The 17,918-nt window shown below is 43.2% G+C and overlaps 2 protein-coding genes across 2 annotated transcripts in view; one reads left to right on the forward strand and one right to left on the reverse strand.

Annotated features, from left to right (window-relative positions):
- Positions 1-17,690, reverse strand: part of Taf6 (TBP-associated factor 6) — a 37,786-nt gene extending 20,096 nt beyond the window's left edge. Inside the window, exons 1-7 of the mRNA XM_050188557.2 lie at positions 17,393-17,690; positions 16,926-17,012; positions 11,083-11,236; positions 8,363-8,419; positions 6,530-6,693; positions 3,177-3,242; positions 955-1,032 (exon numbers count right to left, since the gene is read on the reverse strand). Coding sequence (XP_050044514.1) covers positions 955-1,032; positions 3,177-3,242; positions 6,530-6,693; positions 8,363-8,419; positions 11,083-11,236; positions 16,926-17,012; positions 17,393-17,542 — 756 coding nt within the window. The 5' untranslated portion in view covers positions 17,543-17,690. The remainder of the gene's footprint in view (positions 1-954; positions 1,033-3,176; positions 3,243-6,529; positions 6,694-8,362; positions 8,420-11,082; positions 11,237-16,925; positions 17,013-17,392) is intronic.
- On the forward strand, positions 4,976-5,976 carry LOC140215933 (tigger transposable element-derived protein 6-like). The gene has a single exon (XM_072286257.1). The coding sequence runs from the start codon at positions 4,984-4,986 to the stop codon at positions 5,962-5,964; it is 981 nt and encodes a 326-aa protein (XP_072142358.1). The 5' UTR covers positions 4,976-4,983; the 3' UTR covers positions 5,965-5,976.
- Positions 17,691-17,918: the final 228 nt, after the last annotated feature.

A 17,918-nucleotide genomic window follows, 5' to 3' on the forward strand; every position in this document is an offset into this window, starting at 1 on the left:
TCGTGGTTGTAAGTTGTTTCTCTGGAGTAGGGGCTGTGGGTAGATTAAAATGTTTGAGCAGGTCTGAAAAATCAGGCTCTCAATATCCAGTTACAAATGTATTTGTAATTTTTTTGAGTTTGCCTTTGCCCTAAACAGGATGGTGTTATTACAATAATTATGAACAAGCTCTAAAAAGTGGGCGCATTAAGATAAAATAGTAAAGGTTGATAGATATGGATTACATACCGATGCCACACATTGCCTCACATGAAATTATGTTAGACAAGAAAAGAGTGACACCAGCCTTTCTAAGCATCAATACAACAGAAACGCTTTCCAAGGTACTACACATGTAAAGGCAGGCCTGCCTGTCTTGCTAACTGTGATAACAGCACAGATCACATAAAAAACCCACTCAAGCAAGTACTCATGTGGTACATCTATCCATTATGCTCCGTGGCAATCTACGCTGCCAGCATTTTTCGACTGTAAAGAAAGGGAAGTGCTAAATTAGGCCAAACCAGAACACTGCTTCCTTTGAATCCCCATAGCAGCTGTTCTGGCACAGGATTTAGAGAAAATCACCTATAAAAGATAAGATTTGTTTTGTCGAACTTCTGTCAAGCATGAACCATTGCACCAATAACGTAGTTGAATGAAATCATAATTTCACAGTCCTCTCACGGATGTTAGCTCGTTCATCTATAATAAAAACCTGCAGGATACAGCAGGCTGCATTCCCTTTTAACTTAAAATGTAATGTGCTTTGTTTCATTTTCTAAAACGTTTTCAGTAATCAACAACCAGTCTTTGACTTATACTGCCCTCATAAAGGCTGTCTTTCATTTTGTTGTAGTTATCTAGCATGTCAGACTTCTGCGTTTAGTGTGAGAAACCAAATGAGCTAGAGAGTCTCAACAAGCACTAATGGCTGATTGCCTTCTGCATGCACAGAATGAAAATTCTGCTTACCCCTTCCGAGATGAAAGTGCATAACCGTGGGAGCATCTGGTGGAGACCTGGATCTGAGGCCAAGCTCTGCAGCGCTTCCTGCAAAGCAAAATTATGCAGAAGTGTTGGCAAGTTTCTGTGACACGTAACTTGGCCAACTCATTGCCATAAACCTTCAGGAAGCACCTACAAAAATAATACAAAGGCTACAGAAAAACATGCGACACAAGATCAGTACGACAGAGAGGTTTAGAGCACAGCTCCTAGATGCGCCCATTCCTGTGTTTCGCTTTGGCACTGCCCCTTAGTGCAACTGAGTGAACGAACACACCGAAAGATGAAACGCGGCGAAAGCGAAGACAGCACGAGGGGGAAAGTGGAGGAGGAGGGTGCAGCAGAACCATGAGGCGGAAAGCGGAAGAGGAAGGTACGGCGAAAGCGTGAGAAGAAAAGCATAGTGCCGTGCAAGACGAGCTCTGCGGCGACAACCGCTACGAGATGGCACCGGAGTAGCATGCCACCATCTGTTCACCGATGGCATGCGGCGAATGCGTTCACCGATACCATATATGGAAACAAAGCGCTACATCAGCAAAAGTCTCTGCAGCGGCTGCTGTGAATCATGCGCTTCCTCTTGTGATCTCCCGATTAGCAAGGCAGTCGCACCACACTTCGCTCCATTTGCAATGTGCTGCACGAGACAGGTTGTCCACGTCAGCTAATAGATCACGAAATGAAAACCGATATAGAGCTGTGCTCAAATTTTACACTAAGGAGTATCTTAACCATCGGTGAATTTTTTGTGTCAGTACTCCTTTAACGTGCACCCAAACTTCGATGCATCAGTGTTTTCTCCTTCCACCCTGACTAGAATGCAGCCACTACAGCTGGGTTTCGATCCCGTGACTTTGCGCTAGCAACTGAATGCCATAGCCTGTTATAGAGAAGCTCTAAAAGTGTTGGCACTGTCATGCAACTTTCATTCTAGAACCTTACAGCTTGTCTTGTTGCCTTGTCCACCTGTGAGAGCTAGAAATCGATATGGATGCGAAAATTTGCCTCACACTCACAGCATGGCCCTGTCTACTGTGCAATACCAAAAAACGCATGTTTGTCTATTCAGCATGAGCGCCATCTTATACCTGTGACATTTACCGCTTTATAAAGTGCACAATTCGAAGCAACAGACTCTCGGGGCTTTGTACATGTCTGTACGGCAAGCCTTCTTCGTACTTGTTCTGCCTCAACTGCACACGACCACTGCCACCCATAACATATCAGTCAATCAATGAGTATATTTTGCATTGATGACCGCCGTGTTTTTCATATTTTTTGAGAATACAATTTTTTTGACAATGCATATAAAGCCTATAAGAATGCATGTAAAGCCTGGAGACGATTCTATTATCAAAGACCGTTTGTCTAACAAATCATACAGCTAAAATATGGGGTTGTAAGGTTGCCATGTATGGCCCAAGCAGGTCCGTTTTTCAAAGAACATGCACTAATATTTTCTTACTAGTGTACAGGCTACACCTAAGGAACTTACACCCATAGTTAAGCAATAAATTCCAGCACTTACGCAAGACTACCATTGATGTCGAAGCACATTAATTGACAATTGCTGAAGAAAACTAACATTGCCTGAGCCAAGCAATAATGGGCTTCAGGTAATAACAGAGCTCATGGCAAAGTGACAAGCCACTAAGTCATTATTGTGGCATTGCGCTGTGCACACATATAGATGACTTCAGTACAAACTACAATTACAGAGCACATTGAGGAAGACCAACATGCTCACGGAATGTGAAAAAATATGACAGCTGTAAGGTGTGAAAAGCCGTGGCAACAAGAGATGCCTGTGATGCTACTTGTGTAAGGTTTTTTAAATGCACGTCTCTTTCATTTTAACAATTCATTACGTCAAAAATATTGCAACCCACTTCTTTGATCATTCTAGACTGACTGTAAACAGCTTTCGACATTGCACAAAGTTATTTTTTTTCTCCAGCTTAAAATCTACATCAGTGTAAAATGCTTGCACAGGCTACATCAGTGTAAACTGCTTCATAAATAAACATCACTATGTTAGTGAACACAATTTCTGCTGATCATCAAAAGGTGAATGATTCCAACAAATCGGTACTTGCAAAAGCTTCAAAATTTGCTATTAAGTGTATGTAACATGCAAAAGACTTTGATACAAGCACAAAAAAAAGCGTCTGCACCTGTCTGACACTCACCGCTCTCCGCGAGTCATCAGATCCAACACAGGCTTCTGTAATTTCTTTATAGTAAAGTTGCTGCTCCTAGAAAGAAAAGTATGAACACAAATGAGTTCACCAAGTTATGCAGCAAAATAAATGACAGTCTCTTGCAAAGAGGTTATATGTATCTGGCAATAACAATGTTAGCTTTACGCTGCCGGACAAGTTTAAAAGCAAAACCATGAAAACAGGCAGAAAAAGATCACTGTGCTATAGCCTTACTAGGAGCTTAAAGAAAGTGTCCCAGCCACCTTATAAGACAACAAGAAATAATGAACCTCTATTCCGACAACTACCAAATACCATTTCGGATGATAGGGCACCTTTTTTTTCGTGCATAATTCATTAGAAAGTATAATTTGTTACCCCTACAAGTCTGCAAAACTCTCTCCGACACCCTTACTTCTTTAAATAACTTTTTTGCAACTCATTTGCTATTATACATAGTACATTGCCAAAAGGTTAGATAGTTCACAAGTGAAGCAAAGCGTATCACTAGCAGCCCACAGATTCAATGGGAAGCCTGCAGTCTCCAACGTTACTTTTGATTTCTACACTAGCTGTCAGTTGGAAACTGGGCGTGTTACATCTGATAAGCTGTTGCCAGATACATACAATTTGCGAGTCAATATACAGTCGAGCCCACTAATAACGGCCCCACTTAAGACGAACGCTCGCTTATCACGAACAAGTCCGGCGTGACCGTCAAAATATACGTTTAGGCTATGGCGCTCGGTCTCAGCTACAACGAACGCCCGCGAGCCTAGCCGATCGGCTACAGCGAACGCCTTGGTGTCGCGGACCACTTTCCACGTGGCGAGATCCGCCGACCTTGTGCTGTGCACGCTCCAAGAATTGGCTTTCCCGTGGCGTCTCGCCGGAGGCACGGAGGAGCGGCGATGCGGCGAGGGGATCGCCGCGATAACGAGAGAGAGAGAGAAAAAAAAAATGCCGGCCCAGCACGCATCAGCAACGTGAACACACAAGTCGAAAGTGCCAGCTCATTCGCCACGGGACCCCACTCGCCATCGTCGACGTGAGGGCAGCGGCGAAGTTTTCCACCAATTGACAACGTAGCACGTGATCACGTGCTATCGTACCCCCTCTTCTCCCTTCCCCCCCCCTTAACGCCGCGCCTCACACCTCACACGACTGCGGGACTGTCTTTTTCTTACTTGTGGTTGTGCTAGCGTTGTCGGCGTTCTTTCCTACTGGTGTGCTCCCATGCCTATCCGAGATGGCAGATTCGCCGGCGTCTACTTCGACAGTGAAGCGAAAAGCTTTGGACTTGGCCACGAAACTGTTGATCTCGAAAGACCTTTCCCAAGGCGTGAAAAACCACGAACTGGTGAAAAAGTATGGTTTGTCGAAATCGACAATATCCACGATACTAAAAGAGAAGGACAAAATCTACAAGAGTGCCGCCACGGACTTCGCGACGAGGAAGCGCCTACGGAAAGCCACATATGCAGACGTTGAAGACGCGCTTCTAAAGTGGTTCCTTGATACTCGAGCACGCAATGTTCCCATCAGCGGGCCCCTGATGTTGTCCAAAGCAAAGGACTTAGTGTTCCTCCGGGACTTCCCAGATTTTTCTCCTGGCAATGGCTGGCTCTATCGCTTCAAGCTCCGCCACGGAATTATTTTCAAGACCATCAACGGCGAATTGGCATCGGTAAGCGACGAAGACATCAACACGTGGATGTCTAACAACTTGGCCCGTGTATCAAGTTATGCTGAAATGGATGTGTATAACGCCGATGAAATGGCGCTATTCTATCAAATGCTGCCTGGCAAAACGCACGCTATGAAGGGTGACAAATGTGCTGGCGGCAAGCACAGCAAAGTTCGCATAACTGTGCTTTTGTGCACCAACATGGATGGAAGCGATCGATGCTTGCCATTTGTCATCGGTAAATCAAAGAGGTCACGTTGCTTCCGCACATATGTACCAGTGCGTTACAGGCATAACTCGAAGTCGTGGATGACACGCGAGTTGTTCGCGGAATGGCTTATTGACTTTGACAGCAGCATGGCGAAGAAAGGGCGCAAAGTTCTTCTGATTCTCGACAACTGTACCGCCCACCATGTCCAAGCTCTCTTAACGGCAGTTGAGTTGCTTTTTCTGCCGCCAAATGTAACTTCAAAAGCGCAACCGCTGGACATGGGTGTAATACGGTCGTTTAAAGCGGCCTACAGGCGCCGTGTTGTGCAGCGGATGCTGATTGCAGTTGATCGCCCCGCTGCCAATGTGCCTCTGCAGGTCTCGCAGTACTCGGCGATAGAAATGATCAAAGCGGCGTGGATGGAAGGGACACCCGAATGCATCCAGAATTGTTTTCGCAAGGCCGGCTTCGCTGACGCACTTGAAGCAGGCATTGAAGACACTGAACAAAGCCAGCCTGACGACGACTTGTGGCGACGCGTTGTTGACGCTAACCTGGCCGGCTGCGATCTTGATTGGCAAGATTTTGTTGATGTGGACGACGCTGCTGAAGTTGCGGAGTCGTTTTGCGACGAGACCGCCGTTCGGGAAGTGCGGGCATCAAGCGACGCCGAAGCATCGGACGATGACAACGATCCGTCGGAGCCAGCACCCGTAAGCGCGACCACAGCAGTGAGCCATATTGAGGCACTTAGAAATCTTGTGTATTTTAAGGCCTTGGGTGACGAACACATCGCAGCTTTGAACAAGGTTGAAACCGCCGTCATTGGGTGTGCTCTGACGAGGCAGACAACAATCACCGATTTTTTTTCTCAATAAATTTTTGTTTTGATTGATGTAAATTTTTGTGTGTGGCCCACATACCACGAACTTCTGGATAGAACGAACGAATTCCGCGTGACGCTCGGGTTATTTATAAGCGGGCTCAACACAGCCTACTGGAAGATAAAGTTAACAGTATAATAAGGTTACTATTGGTATGCTTGCTGCTGAGACACATTGGCTCGCATAGCTTGAACACAGCATCAGTAACGTCTTCCAGAAACCACTCCTACAACGGGTCTGTGCAAGTGAATGCCAGTCAGAAGGCCGAAAAATCACTCTACCACAAGAAGTGTAGCTACTTCCACAGTTTACAAGGTCCTGCCTATAAGTGACTAAAGACGAAAACACAAGCAGCCCTGTGGCAGTGCTATCACTACAATGTGAAGCTCAACTGTGACCTGTCGCCAAGACTGTTTTGTTGCCATGTAAATCCTTATAGCACATGTTATCTACCACAGCAGAGGTCTCTCTGCAGATATATATGGGCCACTGTGTCACTATTCTCAATACTAGGTAAAAAAAATTTAGCCAGAACCTTAACATATGATCTGCCACTTACCACGGACAGCTCATGCGTGGCGAGCTGCTTGACCCGTACTGTCTCAACATGTTTGGTGCGTTCTTGCTTGCTGGGAAGGCCGGGTACCTTGGAGCCAGGTACCACTACTTTACTCAGCTTGGTGACAGGGTCAATGCTCTCCACACGTTGCAGGTCCTTGGAAACTGCACAGAACAAGCAACACGTTTGCCAAATCATGCTGTGGTCTTCACTACCAAATCAGCTGATTAATGGCCACGCTTGAATTCTTCAAGTTTACTTTTCGAATGCTCCCATGATGTCATCTGCTTTACCCAGCACAATGGTAGCAGACCTTCAACTGCACATTTTATACCATTCAGCAGACCACACCCCACCTGATGTTCAACCTTATAACAGGGGCCATTCCATCATTTGATCATACTCTGTCCTTTTATGGCTTCATGCAGTCGAAAGATATATACATGTAAATGTTAGACTGATCTCATGAAGTCTCAAGGTTTTAAAGAACTAGTAACAAGCAAATGAAACTAAAGCATAGTGATCAGAATTTTGTAAATTCATATGGCAATGAAGAGAGAAATAAAAAATAAAAAGTTGTAGTTTTGCCCAAAAGGCAAGCTTACATTATAGCAACATCTACGAGGGACGTTCCAAAGGTAAGTTTCATCATTCATTTTCATACAGAAATTTTATTGGAAAAAAAAAATGCACCATGGCATCATGAAATATACACCTTGCACTATTTTTCCACATAGTCACCATTGACATTGAGACATTTGCTGTAGCGTGCAGTCAGTTATAAGAAACCACTCTGGTAAAACTCGGTGCCCTGTGATGCAAGGAATTGTCGAACAGCCTGCTCCACCTCAGCACGTTTTGGAAGTGACATCCCGAGAGTACAGCTTTCAATGCAAGGAACAGGTGCCCATTCATACCGAATAACAGCACGCACTTCCACAGGCGACCACACTGTCAGCACACGTCTGTCTGCCATTGTTATGTACTCGAATAACCTCGAGCACACTGGTCTCCTGCTACTCTTTCTTTGGCGCTCTGCGCATGTCATTCCTCCTCCACTGATGGCCATTGTTCGTTTCGCCTGGTGTACATCTTTTCTTTCAAAAAAAATTACGAAACTTACTTTCAGCACAGCCCTCGTACATTGATAGTGATGGCAAAGTATTAGGCAACTACACAAAGCAAGGTTTGTAGTTTTATCAAATGTATAAATTGCAGTAAACATTCATTTACTAATTAATTTAAAAAATATGGTGTCACACGTGCATGGGCAAACATGAACAGATCTCACTCAATGACCGCGAACATTCACTGTCATAACGCTGGCGTGATGAAGAGCAGCAGCAGCGTCAAGTTAATTGTTCTGTGCGCTACTTCTCGCTTGAATGTTAACTATGTGCAGACAGCGCACACGAAGCCATTGCCCCTTTGTGCACCTAGCCTTTGTACCCACTACAGACATCACTGTCAAGATAAGGCGTGTGCCATAACCATGGCATTCACAGCAACGACCGGACTAGGGGAGACGCACGCTAATGCGCCCCCCTTCCTCTCCCTCCTAGCATGTGCTCACCTTCCTGCTTCTGCCCTTGCACACACGACTAGATGGCACGCATCCACCCCACCCCCTTCCCTGTACGTGCAAGAAGACATCTACGCATCAAGCCGTACCTTTTTCAGCTCACCCTCGTACCTACACCATACAGCACGCAGCCTTAACCTTATCGCCAGTTGACTTCACACGGAACATCATGACGCCGATGCCGTCGAAAATTCGCCTTAAGTGCCCATATAATTGCTATCGTAACAAACAAACAAACCAAAAAAACATACCAGGCGGTGGGTTCTCGGGTACTGTAGGCTGGATTCCTTCTATACTCAGCCAATGAGCTGTAACGAGAGAAAATGTTGATTAGCACACAATGAAGCACGAAGAAATTGGGCAACTCCAATAACAATGGCACAGGTTACATACTTTTTCTCTTTTACTCCAAATCACTTAGAATCTAGTTCAGACTTTTTCTCTATGCTTACATCTGCAACAAAATCACTTTAGCAACCTTAGCCATTTTATGCTCTTAACAAATGAAGGCTTTTTGCTAACAAAACTGCAGTTTAACTAGGCAATGGGGGAATAGTTGTTCATGTCAAGTAATGTTTTAAGATTTTTTAAAGCACCCATAGAGGGCTTAGTTTTAGTACAAATCCCTGCAAGGGAAAAACAAGCTCCTACATTTTGAAACATACAAGCAGTAAGTATGACAATTCAGTGATTAGCACTAGTGTTTATGCCGATGCTATAGAACCGGGGAGAATGTCCAGCTACTACATCAGGAGCAACGGCAAGACACCTACAAGTAGTTTGCAGGCTCTATCTGCTGTTGTTGAATATTGAAGGATGCAAGGTAGAACAAACTTTAATATTTTCTGTTTAGGTTAGAGGTGAAGTGAGAAATTGTGGGAACAACACAGCTTTCCAGTGATGAGTCAAACCATTGCTTTTATGTTGTATGCACAAATCTACCAATTGATATAATAATATAGCAATCCTGCCCTCTACTTGGGCAAACAATATGTAATATACATAATTAGTAATGGACACATAAGTAATCACATTAGTACGGAAAACATCAGCCACAGCCATCACTGCCACTAAGGATGCCGCTAGTTGTATAGTACTCTCTTTCACACATAGCAAGCAAAGCCGCAGAGGCTAGAACAACTTTCACACTACAGTGAACTCTCACTTGAGTGAACTTCAAGGGACCGAAGGAAATAGTTCACTTAACTGAAAGTTCACTAAACTGAATGTTCACTAGACCAACATAAGACATGGCATACAGAGTCAGAAGTTTGAAGTGCAATTCATGGAGCAAAAGAAATGGCATCCATAGTGTTAGAAATGTGTGAAATGGAATTTGTACATATCAACAAGTGCAAGGTTCATAACAGTTATAATGCTGCCTTTCTCACTCAGAAAAAAAAATCTGTAATCTTCTTCTGCACTTGTACTTTTAAAGCACAGGAAGTAACAAACTGTCCAAAGAGTCAATGTTCTTGTACACTTCTTCTGGCATAGCTTGCTGTTGAGACACAAAATCTTTCAACTTTCCAATGTACCTTACAACCTCAGCTAGAGTTACAGGGCTTGAAACTGGCTCGGTAGCTGCCTCTTCTTCGTCGCACTCTTCCTCTTCTTCAGGACGAACACTGGAAACAATCTCCAGATCCGTCTGTCCAGCCCAGGTAATCAGTGCACTGTCACACTGTGCATAGTCTTCAAACGAAGTATCTGATCGTAACTGATAAGTTACGATCAGATAACTGAGTAAGTAACTGATCGTAAAAATAAGCCTTGGTCCTCTGAGCGAGTTCGTTCCACTGAAATATTGACTTCCGAAATTCATTCAAGTGAAACATTTTTGCATAGAATCTATAAGAAAACTGCCGGGGATTTTTAAAAAGTTCGTTATTCTGAAATATTCGATAAACCGACGTTCGTACAACTGAGAGTTTACTGTACCTGCATTGCAACTAAAAAGTAGTGCATGCCCCACTAAAGCAAAAAAACTGGAATGTGCCATATAATTTTCTGACCAGTATACATTGTTTACCTTTTTTTGGTGACAATGTATGAAGCAAGTAAATGCAGAAGACATAGCAGATATGAACCTATTAACCATGAAAAGACAAGCAGAATGACACGTGTATGCGACCACACTCTATGCAGTTTACCCAGCACACTGCCTGCATTTCCGATCAAAACATAGTGCGTAACATACTGTAAGCTTAAAGTATACAAACAACACATTACTTGATTTAACATTCACTCGTACATTAGAGTTCTAATATATATATATATAAAGAAGTTAGTAAGAGGTATAGCAGAACAAACGCCAGTTCACTAAGAAATGTGCAAAGTGATACACTGCTATGAGTGCCCTACATATGTAGCTTTTACAGCACTGCCTGCTAAGTATGAAACGGAACATATTCCTTAGTGGACAGAAGGGCAACTATCGTTCAAAGCATGCATTTTTTTTTTCAAACATCCTAAGTTGGCTTAGCCCTTCCATTGACAAAGCAGAGAGGTGAGGATGAAAGTATCTACAATAGAAGTAAGAACCCAATAATCTGCTGGAAAATCAACAATTAAATTCTCATTGGCATTTCCTTCAAGGCTTCCTTGAACTCAAGCAGAGTGGGAAAGCAGCAAGGTCTATCAGCAACATGGTGAAGACACAGTGTGTTAGTGGGTACTTTCAATGTGGTCAGACATGTTTACCAGTAGAACATTGGGTGCTAGATGAAAAGGTTGTAGGTCCTGTCTGATGAGTGAAGTGCCGTGCACTGCTCGACTAGCATGGCGTTTTCAAATATTTTTTTTTGTTATTGACTTAAACCTACACAAAATACTTTATGTAAGATTCCCCTTACAGTCAAAAGCACTTGTCCTTGATAACACCCCTTTGCTGGCTGACTTTCACTAAAGTGAACCCCCCCCCGCCTCCCTACTTCACTACTATTTTGAAGGAGATGTTATTTGCTCCCACCTTTTATGGAAACATCCAGCGGGAGTTTAGGCAACTGGGAACTTATGACTTCGTTTAGCTCCAGCTCCTTTTCTTCAACAAAGAAGAGCTCCCGCCCACCACCGCTGGCATATCGGAAAGGCACATAATCTGGACAGTGGAACCCATAGAGTGGCTGAAATAGACATGTAATGATAATTTATTAGCCAAAGACAGAGAAGCTACATAAAAGTGCAAAAAAAAGAAAGAAGGAAAGGAAACAATGGCTTACTTAACATGGCCAGAGCATGCAAACACACTTTGTCACTGTTATTCAAAACGAACCTTTAACCACAAATTTTGTCTCCACATAGTGTAACCTGATTAATTATCATCTTTTGTTTATTTTCTCTGCAAGTAGATGCACTGTGGCTGCAGTACATTGCTACCACTGAGCTGCAGGGGGATTTAGCAAACTGCAACAAAATAAACAGCCCAATTGTGCTCGTGCAAACTACGGCAACACAGCTGCATTGTCATAACTGCAAAGTATCTCCCTGCAGTTACACTGATCAATCCTTTGCTTCTATTACTGGGACAATGCCCTGATCATGGTACTACTTTAGTTCTGTATACGATTAGACGGACAATAGTAATTTACAAAATTTGTCGCTGAATAAGGTAACGCAATAACATGAGGGCAAAGATGGAGGTAACCGACAAGCCATACCCAAATCAGCGATGAACAGCGATCTCTTACATGAAACGAGGAATTTGCATGATTGTGCTATGATATGCAGATGGGTATCCGATTTTCTTCAAAGCAGTCAGCAAATTTTTTTTAGCACTCATTCCTTTTCATATAAAGCACGTTATCTGCTGCATCTCCCAGTGAAAACATCAAGAAACAGCAGCTATTGGTTAAGAACATGTTATAAAATTATAATCATGCAGAAGAAAACATCATGCTTCACATTAACGAAAAAAAGACGATGTCATCTCTCAGCAAATTGCATATTTATATCAGCACAGAAAGCTTCGAAAAATGATGCTAGGGAACAACATACTGTTAAACACTGCTAATTACCTTGTGCCACGTGACCTCAAAACAACACATGCGCCTTATTCAGCAAATATGCACAGCAGCCATATTCTGGATCACTCACATTCGTAGATATCACGAAAGTTGCCACAGCATTATTGGAAACAGAACTAACGCAGTGCGAAACCACAGGACACAGTGAGGGGACATGCTTTTAGGCTGTTTATGCGTCCCATTACTGTGTCCAGAGTCTTCGCACTGTGCTAGTTCTACTTTTTATTATTATTATTATTATTTTGGAGATATAACTTTCGGTGAAAAGTGAATAAACTAAGCCTGCTGACAAAATCCTCAATGCTTTAATGACACAATGCGCCGAATGCCACATCACAGAAAAGTTAAGGTATTTCTTAAAATGACTTACTCAGGTTAACCCAATTTCTTTTTGCAAAAAATTCACTGTAGGGAGTACAAAGGCTTTTGTTGAAAAATGGCACTTTCTAAGCTCATTGTATTGTCACTATGTGTGGCTACGTGCCCATTATGTTTCTCTCCCAGTACTTCTGCACGCATGTCCCTTACACACTACCCTTCTAATGCCCTTGTGCTTTTCTTGCTTGCCTTGTTTGACATGTTTGCCTTTGTCGGTTCTTTCAAAACACCTGTTGGCACATGGTAAGTGTTGAGCCTTACACTGATAGATGCTCCAAGAAAGGCGACGTGCTCTCCTTACAGTTCGCCTAGAGGTTTTCTCATTTTGTAGCTTTTTCATCACTAAACAGCACTGCTATGCACAAAATCTAGTTGGAAGAAAAACATGTCTGCTTATTAGCCTACTGGTCGTTTCACATAACACGGAATAAGTTATGATGCAAAAGCGTCAAATGGCTTACTGAGGGAAAAAGCCGGCATCTGGCATCTGTAGCAGCGAAACAGCACTTAAATTCGCATTGGCTGCGACGCCATGTTACAAGTGCGCCTCGACGGAGTTCCCATTGGCTATGACGCCACGGCATGAGCAAGCCTTGACGAAGCAGAGCGGGCAAAAGGGTATGCCTGCTGCTGCAGTAGCGCACCAGGTGTTGTGTGAGGGAAGAGGGCATTGCTGCGAAGCCAAATTACCCTTACTCTCGCTCTCGGAAAACTGTGCTATCCACACATTCCTTGTCCATGCAAGTTCTTGCCTGCATTCTAAGTGCGCCTCAGCCAGGGCAAATCAAAACGTCCCAAGCATCTCAACGCGCTCGCTCGCCCGCGAGGATATTATAGCTCAGCAGCGGTCAATTGGACATTAATGCTTTCACAACTCATAAGAAGTGCTTAGGTGTTGTCGAATTTTGTTTTTTAAAGCAGTGCCTTCTGTGTGAATTGAACCAAATGCATGTTGTCAGTCACCTCCTGAAGAACCCACATATATTTTTTTCTGTTTTAGTAGTTATTAATTACCTAAATTTCATTATTACCTTTAGCCTTAACGTCCACAACGTTCCTACAAGGTCTGCAGAGCACATCTCGAAACACTTCTTTCTGTTGTTTCTGAGATGCTAGCTTCTGTGTAAGTATATTTTCAGCCTTTAACAGAAAGCCACTGTGGCACACAAGTGGTCATAAACAGCAGTGGCACCTTGTGGCTTTCACTGGCTTTCTTATAAGCATGGGAAAGAATGGAGACCTACGAACACGGTGACAAGTGAAAGTGATGTTTTCAAGTGTGTTCTACGAACTTCATATTGACATTGTGACCACAATGTTAATCACTAAAAAGCTTAATTATTCAGCACTAATTACTCTATTAATAAGATAAAGAATGCAGGAGGCCTTTTCCAAGGGGTTACTAGCATACAGACTGTTTCATAAACACAAAAAACTTTACCTTTTATTAAGCTTTATCTGTGTTAGCTGAGAAACATTCAGCATAAGCTAGTGCTGCAACTTGTTACATACTGCAGACATTCGCTAAGGTCATATTTACGGAGCCTAACAAAAGTTATTTTCCTCCGTGCGAAGGGTGTTTGTTTCCAGTTTCTGTTCTTGCAAAGCCCATTCGCCAACACTTTCGTTTATCAGTGTTGCTGGCATCTGTGCACAGTGACATCAAGAGAGTTTGCAGACCAGGAAGATAAATTTTGTCACATGCTTTATAAGGTAATCAATGTGTATTTAGGTGCTTCAATGACACGCTTTCAAATACGCCACAGAAGAAGTGATTTTTACAAACCCCTATGCAAATAAAACCTACGCTTGCATGGCCCTTCCCACTAGGGGGGAAAGAATACAGCAGTTTTCCATGCTTTTCACGCACTGCATCGCATCCTTGCTCAGCGAGGCAATGTCGCACTGTGCGGTGACGTTGCCTCATTGAACCATATCCTCGGGGGCTGTTCCGAGGATCACTCGCCCGCCGACCTTGCCTTTTCCCCCCCCCTCGGGAACAATGGGAAGCCCTTCAATCTAGCACCAACTGAGACATCCAGACACGGATCCTGGCACAAGCTGAAGACGTCGTCGAGAAGCACAGCCTGGCAGCCTACGTAGCTTACTCACTCACTCACCCTTGCTGCACTAACTTTCCAGCAAACAATAACATGCACCAGCCTTCTGAAGTGTCTTCAACTTCCTCAATGACAGCAGCCTCTCTGATTTTCTGAGAAGATGTCCAGCAGAAAAGAATAAATTATTGAGTTAAATGTATAAAAATGTACTTGAACTATGGGTGAGAGGTTCCAGAATAATTCTGATCACATGGGGCATTTTAATGCATCCTGAAGTCTCAGTGCCACATATATTTTTGCAGCAGGCCACTTAAAAATGGAGCTTCAGCGGCCGAAATTCAGACACGAAACTGCTATGAAATGCCATAATCACTCAGGCAATGTAGTGAGCGCCTGTATGGCAGTCTGCTTGTGTCAACTCGCTCGTACCATTACTCACTCACTCCAAGTTAACTCCCTTCTCTCTTGGGATACTTGACTCGCTCACAAGCTGCATAAGCACATGTTGTTTCACCGCTTACGTTATTACACTCTTTCTCTTTCAGAGAAATACTCATGATGCACATACCCACTCTATGCCCACGAGGAGTACTGACATGAAATTTTTAAGTTGTCTTTTTGCATAAAATGAGTGCCTGAACACTCTAAGCCTCTGAAGAAATGCTGGCAAGAACCATCATTTACTTTTAATTCTTTCTACAACCTAGTGTAGGTTTTGGCATCAGAAGGTGGATGAGTCATGAAATCCCCACACAAAGGCTGGCTGTATTGCTATGATAGCTGCGGCTGGTACACGTGAACACAACCAGAAGAGACGAACACAGCACTCCTGGCCCTTTTATAACCAGTGTACCTGGCTATATTGTTACACAAAATCAGCTAATTTCCTGTGTCTTGACATAACCATGATGTCTATGAAGCCGGACTCAGCATTTCCAGTCAAATTAATATATATTATAAGTCTTTCTCAACTTTCACACTTGTTATGTATGATCCTTCTACGTGCAGGAAGCATGTGGTAATGTCTCTATAACTTCGAAACCGAGTGTCAGTACTTCTTTGAAAGGGCACTAAAGAGCAACACTGTGTTAGTTAATACTGGCAAAGTTTTCTTCAAGACTTCATTGGCATTTACCTGGTAGAAAAAGGCTGGTCACTAGATGAGAAGATAAGGAACAAAGTTTCTCTATTTGAACTTTACAGCCCAAACACTGCACCAGTACATAAGTATGATAGATTTCAAAGCATTTTCTCATGCTCAGGCTATTTTTGTTCACAAAAAGTCCTAACAACTTACCAGCTTGAGCCTTTCATTCCTTTAAAATGATGTAATCCTTGTTTATCTATCGACTATTAAATAGGCCCAAGCAGACGCTGTTTAAATCTCATGACATCACGATGAGCTTGCATGGAAACATTAAGACTATCTTTCGTTTTTGTTTTTACTGGCTTTCCAAAACTCTGCTCTCAGTAAGACTGACATTTCTCACATTACAGAAGTGTGAGTTAAAAATACACATTACCTTAACACACAGCTTCAGTATCGGATTTACCAACCTATACCTATGCATCCAAAAGCTGCTACAAGATTATCTCAAAAAGCATATGCAATTTAGGAAGTGCACCTTCAGCGATCAATCTAAGGAGTCTTAAGGCTAAATGCTTTTAACAATGTCTTTTCATCTCTCTAGAATGCATTAATGCATGTGTTTGTTTTAACCCACTTGAATACGCAATGGGCCAGTGGCATCATTATACTATAACAGCAGAAATATTGAGGTCAGACTACTCAAAAGTGGAGTACAATATCTCCATACTCCATATTGAAAAGAAAAGAGAAAAAAGAATGGTTAAGATGTGAGTGCGGTTATACTCATGATCAGTTTGGACTACTACTACTACTACTACTACTACTACTACTACTACTACTACTACTACTACTACTGCTACTACTACTACTACTAATAATAATAATAATAATGATAATGATGATAATAATAATAATAATAATAATAATAATAATAATAATAATAACCACGCGATGAACAGATCACAAGATGTTCAAGTCAAAGTGAAACCGTGCGGTGGTCGTCAAATTCCGACTACCGCACGAGAAAAGTGACGTTGCATCAGTAAGAAGGTTTTGTTAACGAAAAGCGAAAAAGAAAAAAAAAACTAATTATGCTGATCTTGAGACAGACAGGAGGCCGCCGCAACCGCAGCGGGAGCCGCGGCAGCCGAAACCTCCCGCGACGAGTGTATTGCATGCGGCACGGGCAGCTTACGACAGCGGTTAAACAGGCCGGCGAGCGCGCCATCGCGCGCACACATCATCGAAATTTGCCGCTTACCTCGACGTTTTTCATTTTGAGCGCGTTGTCGAAATCGAAGGTGGACAGTTTTCTTCGTTTCGCGTGTCCCATAAATTTGCTGGCATCCTGGAAAAAAAAACCGAAAAAGTGTTAAAAAAATGCCTCGAGCAACTGTTGCGAAGAAAATTGTCGTCAACAGCAGCAGAAAAACGATCGCACGCGCCACATGATACGCGGATGCAGATGACAGTGCGGCGAAGGAATGTTTCATTTACGTGCTCTTTCAGTGCGCATGCCCTAGCGTTAGATTTCAAATCGCGGCCGCTTGGCGCGCGAACGCGCGTGCAGGGCGCTCAGCGGGGTCGCAGCGCTGTCAAGGCACGGGTTGAACAAGCGTTTTTTCGACAGATTAAATTGACCACAGGTCGTAAAAACAGCAAGCACAGTTCGCGGAGAATGTGGGCAGTTTAGCCACATGGCCTGAAAGCGCGGGATTAATGACATACCTGAGCTATAACTTTGAGATGGTATGTGATCTCGTCGGCAAGCTCTTTGGCCGCTTCATCGGGTAAATTCGAAATTCCGATTGATTCAGCAATGACCTTCATGGACTCCGGTGAAAGGTTGCTGACTGTTTTCGACTCTTTTGAGGCCATGATGAAGAGCGGCTTAGTAATTTAGGTGCCGATGCGGTGTCCAAACACGGAGAAACGATCATCCTGCAGCCTTCCGAACAACGCCACGATCAACCAGCGCCATTTTAGTTGGAGCCTCCACGAAGCGCAAGCGTGCTCTTTCTCACACAATGATGAAAGCGTCGGCTTGCTACTTGTGGCGCTAACTGTTGTGTAAAATATCTTTTAAAAGTTACCTATAATGCCATAACGTAAATTGAAATTGTTAGATAACAATCTCTAAATGAAAATGTTTAGAAAATAAAAAATTGAGATTTTAACCAATGCCTCCTTTACTGGATGCCTGCCGCGTCGCTAGTCTTTCCATCGGAGCGGAGTTTCCCGTAGTTCAGGGTAG

The sequence above is a fragment of the Dermacentor andersoni genome, chromosome 2 (genome assembly GCF_023375885.2).
Source record: "Dermacentor andersoni chromosome 2, qqDerAnde1_hic_scaffold, whole genome shotgun sequence".
Taxonomy (NCBI): domain Eukaryota; kingdom Metazoa; phylum Arthropoda; class Arachnida; order Ixodida; family Ixodidae; genus Dermacentor; species Dermacentor andersoni.

Coding starts and splice junctions, on each gene's coding strand:
- LOC140215933 (XM_072286257.1), top strand. CDS start 4,984: ATGCTGCCTGGCAAAACGCACGCTATGAAGGGTGACAAATGTGCTGGC.